The sequence below is a fragment of the Musa acuminata genome, chromosome BXJ1-4 (assembly GCF_036884655.1).
Source record: "Musa acuminata AAA Group cultivar baxijiao chromosome BXJ1-4, Cavendish_Baxijiao_AAA, whole genome shotgun sequence".
Lineage (NCBI taxonomy): Eukaryota > Viridiplantae > Streptophyta > Magnoliopsida > Zingiberales > Musaceae > Musa > Musa acuminata.
In genome coordinates, this window is record NC_088330.1 from 41,025,411 (window position 1) to 41,037,471 (window position 12,061).

Below are 12,061 nucleotides of genomic sequence, written 5' to 3' on the forward strand. Positions count from 1 at the left end.
CTCGACATCCCACCTTTTCTGATGTCATCTAACTGCCCTTCCCTTCTCCACAGCCACCAATTTTCTTAGTTGGCAACCCTCATTTTTTATTTCACGACCATTTTACTGTTGTTCATCCTTTAAAAATATTAAAATATAATTTTATTATTTATAATATCTAAATTAACAATTATATATATTTATTTCCCATGATCTCTTATCTCATCGGTTGAAACTTTATTTATGAGTTCGTCTGACAATCAATGTCGTTCAGTGCTCATGATTAGGAAGAGAAAAATAAAGGGATATTTATATAAGAATAATATTTTAAAATATTAAAAAAAATGAGATTATAAATAGTAAAATAATCATTAATGCAAGTCTTCTTATTTTATTTTCCTGTTTTATATATATATATATATATATATATATATATATATATATATATATATATATATATATATATATATATATATATATATATATATATATATATATATATATATATATATATAACAGGAAAATCCAATATGTCAATTTTTTAATATTTGTATTATACCAAGGAATCACGTTTGGATAGCGACAGATAAAAGTGTGGAGGAGTTGGAGACGGTGACAAGGTTAAAGAACATCAGTATCGTCAAAATGTTTGGATCAAAGAAATAAGAGGGTTTGATGACTAAAGAGGGATATTCTATTTGGCCGGCCGTGGCTTTTAGCTGCTTCACTGCGTCGTCTTCCTCAGCCAAGTAGAACTCTCTGTAGTATGATTCTGGAACTCATTGGCCTCAGTTGAAAATAAGACATCTTGCAGGTCCAATGCCAAACATCTCTAACACCTTGAAAATAAGACATCAACGTATCATATCTTGGGTTATATATCGGACAATAAGAAAAGAAAATGGCAAACAAGTTCAGATATACAAGTTCATAACTAGGTTACATGGATATTCATGCACATTTTGATCCAGGATATTGCCTAGTGCAGCAAGAACCATCAGATTCAAGTAAAATTCACCATTATCATATCCAAATGCAATACCGTAATTGTCACAGATATATAAACTGCAAAACAAACTAAGCAAACAATTTGAACCGGGGAAAATAGAACTATAGTTAGTTGGCCCATGCTGCTCAAGTATATCTTGATACAATAGAAACATAACACTGTGGGGGTAATCTGATGTCTCCATAACAGGTGGACGTGACATGACTGTGGTACTCTCCGGTGAGGTCCAAACCAAGACAACTACCTGATTCCTGCCAACTAGCAGTGGAAGGACCATGAGAACATTCAATTGGTTTTTGTCTTGGTAACCTTCTTTTTCTGCCGCTTTGGAATGGAGTTCTTCATGCCCAAGAAAAAGAGCAGTGCACCAAAGAGAGCCAAATTCTGATACAAATTAGAAATAATAAGCACCACAACCAATTATACAAAATCTTGCTCCATAACAACAAAGATGTGTGAAAAGAAATTATGCGGAATATGCAAGAAAAACCTGATTAAACTTGCTGAATAGCTGCACAAATTCTGCCTTCTCAATATCATAGTTGTAGAAGTCATACACAATTGGGGTAATGAAAGCTAGGTAAACAAGCTGCAGATGGATAAATGTTACAACTTTTACAAATGGTCATGGAACAAAATCAATTGCTACTACAAAAATGAAAATAATAAGACACATCAACTATCAAAGAACACCATGCAGCAAATTTACAATTACTGCTAAAATGTTAGAAAGTGATGACACAAGGTTCATGAAGGTTACTGCTGGACTATGAAAGATCCTGCCAAATTCGGCACTGATTAAGAATCATGATCATAAAGAAGCCGACAACCATAAGTATCGATATCTCGGCAATTTTAATCAAGATCAATGCTGCATGAGTTGAGCAAAGCAAACTGAGGCAAAATGGGTAACAACTCTTCAGCGGTTACTCAGCTACAGTTATCCATCAACTGGCAATTAAGTAAATATGAAAAACAAAACCAGGAGAGATTCAGGAAGAAACCAAAGCATTGAGACCTGCAGCAAAGTTCAAAATAGCTGTAAAGTTCAATATATTTTGAATGGTTATGGCCAGATTCAGGTTCCACTGTTAAAAACTCATTGGATAGATACTAAAACTCAAGGCTTGGTTGAATTCACTGGCAAAAAATTTATGCATTTCAGCCCAGAAGTCCATGAGCAAAATGCTTCATTTTCAGATAAAACAAGTGACAATGGCTACGTTTAAGCACACATAATTTTAAGCACACAAAAGAAAAAAGCTGCTTAAGATAATCAGTAGACCAGCCAAAACACTCATATGAAACATGCGGCGATGTTATATTCAAGAAAACATAATTACCAGTAGATATGCTCCAAAAGAGCTGCTGAAGATAAACAGTAGGCCACCAAAACCTTTCAGAAAAATTGTACTAGCAATAACATGTCTCATCTGAGAAAAAAAGGAAGCGATTGTTTCAAGCAATATTTTTGACATATGATGTTTATTTGAAAGTAAATAAGAACCAAAAGAAAAGAAAAGATCGCTTTTTACTTCAACATGCGGAACTGCAATGCCAATACGTGAAGCAGTATGTTTCATGAAAAGGTTGAATTTTGGCTTGAGAGCCTTTGCTGCTGGTCCACCATTAACTCCAAATTCACTAAACCTGTAGGGAAATTATATATCAGTAGAAAGCATCAGGACATATGCGATGCATATACAAGATGTCAGAAAATTAGATACAGTATTACTTGAGGCAAAACTAATTCAGCAGAGGAATACTAATGATCAACAATGGTGAGAAAAAGAGATAATGTGGTAAATATGTGCGCGTATACACGAATACAGAAGTGCAAGTGTACATACATATAGATAAACATATTAACAAACATCATACAGATGTATAACTGCACTGCTAGATGATATATCTATATACAACTCGTGTTGGATTTCATATATCATGCCCTTCTAGTGGTAGGTGTCAGATTATCCGTCTCAATCTCTCAGTTTTAAAGTGACACTGCTTGCTGCTTATATTCATCAGAAAACCTTCCTTTCTGCAATGGTTTTAAATAGGAATGGCATGTCATGCCTTAATCCTTTTCCAGACAAGCTTGATGTACCAATAATGTTTCTAGTGCGCGTGCATTAATGAAATTAGTATGCGGCAACTGCTGTGTGGAACATAGATAACAATCTAACTCAAATATATTACATGAAAGTAGTATTCATCTGCTAGCCTCATATAAAAAAAAAAGATCAAAAATTGATCGTAAATTTAACCAACAATTTGAGTTGATGAATTCATCATCTCAGCAATGATAATCCTTTTCTAGGGGATGATTTTGGCTATGAAATTTTGATACAGTAAATATTCCAGTACATCCTTACATTCATCAATAGGTGCAAAGGATCCACATAGCCTACCCTAGATAGTTGGGACTATGACTTTGTTGTCATTGTATACCAGTACATCCACCAAAAAAAAAAGAATTTAACCCGAAAATGCAAATAAAAAATACATATAATACATATTTCTCGATTATTGTAGGAACAAGATACCAAATATCATAAAAGAATCAGATATCAGACCACTGAATACAAATAAAAGCATTATAGCAAAATAACCACCAGAAACAAAGATACACTTCAACCACGAGCATGCATCATCATCAAGAGAATTTATTTTTAGGGTAGGTTGATTCTTTCCTTCGCCTTTACTCTTCTTGAAATTTCTTCCTATGCGGAACCGTATTTAGATTAACTTCTTTCTCATTTAAACTACCATAAATATCAAGGAAAACCACAGCTTAAATGCTCCTGATTACCATTATGCCCTTGAACATGCTCACTAATCAAGATTGCAAACTCTTAAGCAATCGATATTACCTCTCTCACACCGATCGGAGAACACCAAATACAAACCATTTTTCTTTTCCAGGTAATTAACGTTAAATTAAGTAATTCGATAATGGCTATAATACATCACCTTCAACGACAAATAAAAAAAAAATCAAGATTTAAACTTTCAACCAAAGGAATAAATAAAACTCGACAAATCATGCCAATAGAGACCATTAATCAGCAGAAATCTCTAGGGAAGGGAGAAGGCATTTTTAAATCTAAACCGATTAAAATCCCACACAAGGGTTCAACAGTGATTAAAAAGAACCAACCTTCTTTATCAGCTTCAGCATACCAAACGTAAACAGATAAGAAACATTAGCAATCACGAGATCGAAGCACTGCCACCTAAGCGAACAAAACTAAAAAAATTCCAGCTCCGGGTACAATATGAGCTCATCAAAGCACGTAAACCCGATAAATCTAAGAAGAACAAACCAAATCCACCATTCCGTACGAGAAGAGTGCCCTAAACCCTAATTCAAGCCCACAAAGTAAACAACAAATCCGATCAGAGAATCGAAACATAAAAATCAGACGATCCAAGAAAAAAGACCAACTAGCAAGAGAAAGAGGCGGGACAGCAGATGGAGCGAAGAGCTTACTCCTGGTAGGCGGAGAGAAGGAAGACGGAGGCGAAGAGAACCCTCCCAAAGAAGGACACGAACCCCATCTACGTCGCGAAGCAAGAAGAAGATCTCCGACTCAGGAGAGCGAGAGATCCGTCGCCCGCTCGGTCGCTCTCGCTCCGATCCGACGATTCTTGGAGACTCCACAAGGGATCGGAAGCTGAATGGGGGAAAGGAAGAACGACCCAATCCGCCCTTTCACTCACCCACTTAAAACGGATCGCCTAATTGTCTTCGTTTAGGCATTTCCACATAATTCTTATTTCATTACGCTGGCCACTGGGATCGCCCATCCTGGCCGTCCGATTCAGCGTATCAGTTCTGCTCTGAAAGCGAGAGTCCGTAGCCATCGGATCATATGATCTACGGATGATGCAATTAGCGATCCCGTGGTGCTCTTGCGCAAGGTTTATCAGACGGTTGACATTGAGTGGTCCAACGAACGTGCGGCTTGGATTTATTGTGTTATTGGCAAAAGTGAGTCGCCTCGCGGTGTGATGTGTGGTTCAAAGCACTGCCACGATTTAATAGGCGACGGATGCGGTGGTTGGTGAGTTTCAAATGTCTGCAGCGTTGACAGGTGATATAAACATGAATAATTTTGAATATAAATAAATACTAAAATAACATAATATGTAGTGAAATTAAATAAAAACATAATCAAACAGAATATCAAGATATACGTGAAAAACTTATTCAAAGGTAAAAATCACGGGAACAAACTAGATATAATCCACTATGAAAATAATGAATATACAATCACAAGAGAACTGGGATACAAGGATCACACCACTGTCTATATTTATCTAAAACCTCACCAAGTAATCATAGCAATAGTCTATTGTAGATTTGAGATAGAACACTATTAGATGATTGAGAACAGTCTCTCTACGTTATTATTGTCTTCTTCCTTTATTTTCTTTTTCTTTTATCTTGTTTTCTTCTTTTTCTTTGAAATCCCATGACTATTTTCTTCTTCCACGTTGCTGTTCTATGTCTTTTTTTATCTCCAAAATACAATCGTTACACCCCTCTTAATATTAATTAAGATTAAATTAAAAATGGGTGTGGACTGTGGACTGTTCAAACCCATTGTGGGTTGGATCCATGGACTATCAGCCCAAGGTAACGCATTGACACTTTCGTGGAAATCGATGTGATGTAGTGATGATATATAAAACTCGGTTGTTGAGACAGTAGAATTGATTAGTACGTCTTCGATCGATGACGGGCGGCGGCGGTACATCAACGGCGACTCGGTCCCCTTCGCCATGGCGGAGTAAGACGCCGCCGGCTTGTACGACCTCTGCGGCGGCCACGGGCGCGACCGTGTTTCCGGGAAGTGGGGTGGCCATCGGCTTGTCCTTGCACCACTCCGCTGGCGACGGCTCGAGCTCCGTGCAATTCGTGGCCTCCGCCTGCCGGTCGGGCGGATACGTGCCGGTGGTACCGCCGCCGCCCGTCATCGATAGATCTCTCGTCTCCGATCACCGTGGGCTGTACTCGATATACATGGACCGCATCAGGAGACTACTTCGCGATGCTCCACCGAGTTCGACGCAGGGTGATACCACCGCCGACGGAAGCTCTGCATCTCCTTCGGCCTCAGCCGAGACCAAATAAAAAGGCTAAAGCAACTGGTGGTGGCCAAGATCGAGGAAGGCAAGACCGAGTCGTTCCATTGCTCCACGATCGTCGTCTCGTACGCCTACGTGTGGCCGTGCCTGGTCCCAGCGCAGGGCGTTGACCGTGACAAGACTGCGCACTTGGCATTCGCCGTCGACTGCAGGGGACGGCTGAGTCTTCCGCTACCGGCGGGGTACTTCGGGATCTGCGTCGGTTCGTGCTACGTGGAGGTGGGGTCGGGCGATACCGCCGGAGGAGACGACGACGGGTTCCTGGCGGCCTGTGAGGCCACCGGGAGGACCATCGAGCGGCTAAAAGAGGGGTTGTTCGACGGCGCGGAGAGGTGGTTGGAGAAAATGTCGTATGTGCTGGCGAATCGAGCCATGAGGGTGGCAGGATCGCCAAAGTTGATTTCGGGTGGGGGAGGCCACAGAAGGTAGAGATGGACCTCCATCAGGACCACCGGGGCAGAGAGCCCGGTGGGAGAAGAAGACGGGGTAGAGATCGGATTCGTGTTGCCCAAGAACGAGGGCATTGCATTTGGTACTCACTTCTCCTGGGTTGATCCTTTCCCTTTGAGGAATGGTCACTGCGGTGCGATGCCAATAAAAGATGGATGTGATCGTAGAGACTGTATAACGATTGCTTGATGCGGTCCGTTTAGAGTTTAGTTTAGGACAGCAGTGGGGTCGTTACTGTCTATTCACTGATTGCATAGGACAGCAGTGGGGTCGTTACGGTCCATTTAGCATAGTGGATCGGTCCATTTAGCAAAACCAAGACATTGGTAGAAAACCTAATATAGTAGTTGGATGCTATGGCCCCTCCACGGCGCTCACCCGTCACTCTCTATGTCATAACATGCAACTATAATCCTTTCTCGAATGATAATAATAATAATAAAAAAATACTATCAGTCAAAAAATCAAATTAAATTAAAAAATCAAGACAAAAATTAAAAAAAAAAGTTAAAGCGATTTTTTTTATTAGATTTGTGTCCAGTAAATCTAATCTAAACACTTAGACTTGGATGGATGTACATATATAAATGATATCTATTTATAAATATAAATAATAAATTTAAATTAAGAAATTATTATTTCTAAAATTTTATATAATCAACTTATTAAAGAATAAGATAAAAAAGATAATAATCTAGAATCTTCTATTACATATACTTTGAATCTTAACAGCATATCCTCCACCAAGATCCGGACGCCCCTCTCGGCCTCGCCATCGTCTTCCTCTAAGCGCATGCACACACCCCTCCCCCACGGGTTCTACGGCAACGCCTTCATTGCTTTGTCTTCCCTCTTCAGCCCTTGCAATCGCTTCAAACTTCTCCTCTTCTGCTATCGAGGGCCGGTCGTCGGCGGGAGCCACCTGGTAAACTTTTTTGTTTTTTTGTAAGGCTGACGAGATAAGCTTTTGGTCTTATCCTCTTTTTTTGTTTTTGGATCTTTCCCTGAATTGTCCGATAAAACATATTACTATTAGTGCGTTGGTAAATATTTTAAAAAGTCATAATTAATTTAGAGATTATTAATTAAAATTAAATATCTTGATAAGTTTGAATTAAGGATCTAAGTAGAAAGATGAATACATAGCGGATCAAAATTTATTCTTCAATAAATCTAAAAAGGGATAAAAGGAGAGTACTTCATGTTTATGTGATACAAGAATTTTATGCTTAAGTATAAGTTAATTTAATAGAGATATTTCATGTATTTATTTTTTTATAGATTTTTTTTCTTGTAAGTAGATAAAAAGTATTTTTTATTTTTTTTTTCAAAATTTCTATTTTCATTTCAAAATTTCTATTTACATTCTTTACAATTGATTGACACCTAATGCCATCTTAAGACTTTTCTTGGGTCCTTCGTTATGATGTGATATAAATCGTTTTTTTCTTTGTTTAAGTCCTTTTTTATTGCGATGTAAATTATTATGTCACACCTAAATTGATTAGTATATTACTGTACTAAATGACAAGTCTCATGTTCAAATAATAAATTATTTTAATATAATATAGTATTAATTGTCCTTATGAGCTCACTATCTTAACCTCTAGTGTTTGTTACCTTTGTTGTGACATAGAGAGCATCGAAACACGAAGCGACGCTCGAAAGAACAATTTGGTTGATTCACCCAAAGCCATGTTTGTCTATGAGCCAAGAAAAAGACGCCCAAAATACATTTTTCTCAGAAATAAATACAATTAAATGTCACCTCACGTGAAAATATAGAGAATGGTGAGAGATGATGACGACTCATGCAGCGAGTCCATGTCATGACGGGTATCTGAGAAGAGTCAGTTACGCAAGATGTAGGACGGCCATGTGCTCCACTGCTGTATTGACGAACGCCCAGCCGTCTCTTCTCGGTTGTCGCATGTGATGAGAGAGGTTTGGAATGTCATGTCACTGTCCGGTCATAAAGATTAATTTTTTCGAAATCTCATATGAATTAATAGGATTAAAAAAAATTAAAAAAAATATTTCACTCAGAATTTTTCTATTATGAGCATAAAATAAATGATAGTAAATAAAAAACTTTAAATGTCAATATAACTTTATGGGTCCAGATATGAGATGAAATAATAAGATGGATAAGGATGTCAAAAATTCTGATTGATAATTAGGATTTAAGTTTTCTATAAATATATTATATATCTCAGTTTTTGAGATTAATTTTTAAAAATATTTGAGTGGTGATAATTTTAAAAATATTATAATTAATTTTTTACATGATAATTTTTTTAATTTTTATAATTTATATAAATAAAAAAATACTGAACCACTAATTTTCTCTTGTATATATATTTTTTAATGATTTTTTTTTTTCTGTTGGTTTAGATGTTGTTTTCCTCCATTTAAAGTGTGTGTCCGAAAGGCAAGCAAGAAGCAACATCGACGACACCATGATGTCATCGCCACCGGAGCTCAATGTCCTCGAGATATGTCAAGTGTCTCCACCGCCCGGAGCAGTGGCGGAGTCCACTTTGCCCCTCACCTTCTTTGACATAGGGTGGTTGTACGCTGGATCGGTGGAACGAGTCTTCTTCTATGCCTTCCCCGTCTCCACCTCGCAATTCATAGACTCCGTCGTCCCCAGCCTCAAGTCCTCCCTCTCACTCGCTCTCCAGAACTTCTACCCTCTCGCCGGCAAGATCCGCCGCTCGCCCGGCAGCGTCGACAAGTACGAAATACACTACGCCGACGGCGACTCGGTCTCCTTCACTCTAGCGGAGCACGATGATGACTTCGACGACATCTCCGGTAGCCATCCACGTGAACTGATCAGGCTACTTCCCTTGGTTCCGCAGCTGCCGCAGCCCGACGACGATAACCAAGGTATGCGACTGCTGGCGTTGCAGGTGACCGTGTTCCCGGGCCGAGGCATCGCCGTCGGTGTAACGGTACACCACGCCGCCTGCGACGGCTCGAGCTCCGTGCGCTTCCTGTCGTCCTGGGCCTCTGCATGTGCCCGACCCGGACGGCTAGGGCCGGCGCCGCCCGTCCTCGACCGGAGCTTGATTTCAGATCCGAAGGGCCTGTATCCCATCTTCTTCAAGAGCCTGGCCACCGACCGCCCGGTTACGGAGCCGCTGATGAACCAGGCGGTCCCACCAGGCGCCGTCATCAGCTCCTTCACTCTTAAGGGGGATCACATCCGGAGGTTGAAGGAGCTCGCTTCCTCCACGGCCAAAGCCAAAGCCGAGGAGGGCGGCGCTTCCCTCCGCTGCTCCACCACCGTGGTGACCTATGCTTACGCGTGGGTTTGCCTGGTCAAAACACGGGCATTCGCCGACGACAGGATCGCCCACTTCGCATTTGCCGCTGACTGCAAGGCAAGGCTGCGACCGCCGGTGCCCGCAACGTACTTCGGGAACTGCCTCGTGGCCTGCTTCGTCGAGATGAAGGCAGGCGAGCTTACGGGAGAAGACGGGGTTGCAGCGGCAGCCATAGCCATCAGCAAAGTCGTACAAGGATTCATAGATGGACCTTTGGAAGGAGCGGAGGAGTTGCCGGAGAAGTACAAATCAGTCGCATCTGAGCAAGCACTTAGTGTTGCGGGGTCACCCAAGCTCAGAGTCTACGAGGTGGACTTCGGTTGGGGAAAGCCGAAGAAGGTGGAGGTCATCTCCATCGTGAGGACAGGAGCTATGTCAGTGGCGGAGAGCAGAGAAGAAGAGGGAGGGGTGGAGATTGGTTTCGTGCTACCAAAGCTCGACATGGATAAGCTGAAGGCTCATTTCTCTAGTGGCCTCAAACTGTTGGAATGAGCAACCCATTTCTATCTGAGAATAATGGATCAAGTGTTGTAGAATCCTCACACCAAGTACTACTCGTGATCTTTGTTTAAGCTTGGTGTAAATTGGACGATCTAATACATAGCTGCTATTGCTCGTCCTAAATACAATCTGTAATTTTAATGTGATCAGTGTGGTGTGGACATGGATGTGCAATGAGAGAAAATATCCATAGGTTCATGCAATATACCTCACACGAGGCAACACAAAGATGACATAAACCAAATCAACACGAACATCTATCTTTCCACTCGTCTTCTCTCTCCTTCAACATATTTTCAGTACTCTGTGATTCAAAATCAGTAGTTGGGAACGGCCCATCTTAATCTTTCTAAAATAAAGATGTTTTCCATCTTACCTCATAACACCACCTTCATCCTTCCTAAAATAAATATTGTGTTCATTCGGATAATTGATCACCCAATTCAGTCATTTAAGATGATACCATAGCAACCCATGAATTCAAATATTTTATTTACTCCTCTTTCATGGTTTTTAGATATAAGTATTTGTTTGTGTAATACTCGTTTCTTATTTGAACTTGCATCACATACTTTAGTTTCATTCGCACGAAAATGCTAGTGAAGACAAAGTTTCACCCTAAGGCACGATCCTCTGTTCATCCATATCGATCACTCGTTAGTAGAGAGGGAAGGATATGGATATATCAGAAAGTTTGATTTGATTTGATGTTAGATGTCAATTGAGTCTGCGTGTCCATCACTTTTGCCGAGCAACTTTTCTCCTTATTTTTGTTGTTGGTAGAGATCACTTGCTTTTCTATAGCTTGGCAGACTAACTAATAGAGTTTCAAACCTGACTCCCATAAATTTTCTTCTTTTTCATTTAAATCTCTTCGTATTAGATGGCATGGATTTTGATAAGGAAAATATAATACATGGGTAGTTGTCATCATATCATCATTATTCGATCGCTACTTAATTTACCATATGTCATATAAGGTCGTAACTTACGAGATAAACAACATGACACCAATAAAGAGATCGATTTAGCTCTATGCGTTCGGCCATATAGCATCAACAAATAAACTGAATCGAGAAATCATTACTTTATATCTCTCGATGACTCTATTTATAATCGAACAATACGTATGAGGTTTTCAATGTTAGCTACAACCTCAATCCAATAATCATGCTATTTATATCGTCAAGAGATGTTTTGACTGATCCTCACATCTTATAGATTCAATACTTAATTAAATTTTAAATTAAAATAATTTAAATATTATCCGATAAGCTTAGTATGCATTTCTCCCAACGCGTCGACCCAAAGCCCAAATCATTCAGTCTGCCGATACCACAACTTAGGACAACTCAAAAATAGACTCAAAGGCGATGCCCTGTCCCCGCCTCGTGGATTGGAACCGGCACCGAGCTACGGTAATGCAACATCAAAGGTGATGTTCCTCGAGAACACGTACCTCATTGTGGTCCATTGGATCGCCCAACAGCGACAAGAATAATGTGTCTGATCCACGCGTCAGGAAGGCCGTGGAACTCAGCACCTCCCACTGCTGCTACCCACTCAATTTGCATAGGTAAGATAGCTACATCGAGTGGCTCTAAAACATGTGAGCATATCTCTCATCGACTCCACA

The 12,061-nt window shown here is 40.0% G+C and overlaps 3 protein-coding genes across 3 annotated transcripts; 2 read left to right on the forward strand and 1 right to left on the reverse strand.

Annotated features, from left to right (window-relative positions):
* Positions 1–981: 981 nt before the first annotated feature.
* LOC135670433 (uncharacterized) lies at positions 982–4,691 on the reverse strand. Its single transcript, XM_065178656.1, has 5 exons — positions 4,482–4,691; positions 2,524–2,638; positions 2,332–2,421; positions 1,479–1,577; positions 982–1,372 (listed from the first exon to the last, which is right to left on the reverse strand). Exons 1-5 carry the CDS (start codon positions 4,547–4,549, stop codon positions 1,274–1,276), a joined length of 471 nt encoding a protein of 156 aa, XP_065034728.1. The 5' UTR covers positions 4,550–4,691; the 3' UTR covers positions 982–1,273.
* A 1,038-nt stretch (positions 4,692–5,729) lies between these two features.
* LOC135672218 (anthocyanin 5-aromatic acyltransferase-like) lies at positions 5,730–6,571 on the forward strand. Its single transcript, XM_065180674.1, has 2 exons — positions 5,730–6,004; positions 6,133–6,571. Exons 1-2 carry the CDS (start codon positions 5,730–5,732, stop codon positions 6,569–6,571), a joined length of 714 nt encoding a protein of 237 aa, XP_065036746.1.
* Positions 6,572–9,003: 2,432 nt separating this feature from the next.
* Positions 9,004–10,574, forward strand: LOC135670449 (phenolic glucoside malonyltransferase 1-like). The gene has a single exon (XM_065178657.1). It carries the CDS (start codon positions 9,052–9,054, stop codon positions 10,414–10,416), a length of 1,365 nt encoding a protein of 454 aa, XP_065034729.1. The 5' UTR covers positions 9,004–9,051; the 3' UTR covers positions 10,417–10,574.
* Positions 10,575–12,061: the final 1,487 nt, after the last annotated feature.

Coding starts and splice junctions, on each gene's coding strand:
- LOC135670449 (XM_065178657.1), top strand. CDS start 9,052: ATGATGTCATCGCCACCGGAGCTCAATGTCCTCGAGATATGTCAAGTG.
- LOC135670433 (XM_065178656.1), bottom strand. CDS start 4,549: ATGGGGTTCGTGTCCTTCTTTGGGAGGGTTCTCTTCGCCTCCGTCTTC. Junction 2,422..2,523: donor TTGCAGTTCCGCATGTTGAA/GTAAAAAGCGAT, acceptor TTTTTTTCTCAG/ATGAGACATGTTATTGCTAG. Junction 1,578..2,331: donor CTTTTGGAGCATATCTACTG/GTAATTATGTTT, acceptor ATCCATCTGCAG/CTTGTTTACCTAGCTTTCAT.
- LOC135672218 (XM_065180674.1), top strand. CDS start 5,730: ATGACGGGCGGCGGCGGTACATCAACGGCGACTCGGTCCCCTTCGCCA. Junction 6,005..6,132: donor GTCTCCGATCACCGTGGGCT/GTACTCGATATA, acceptor CCAAATAAAAAG/GCTAAAGCAACTGGTGGTGG.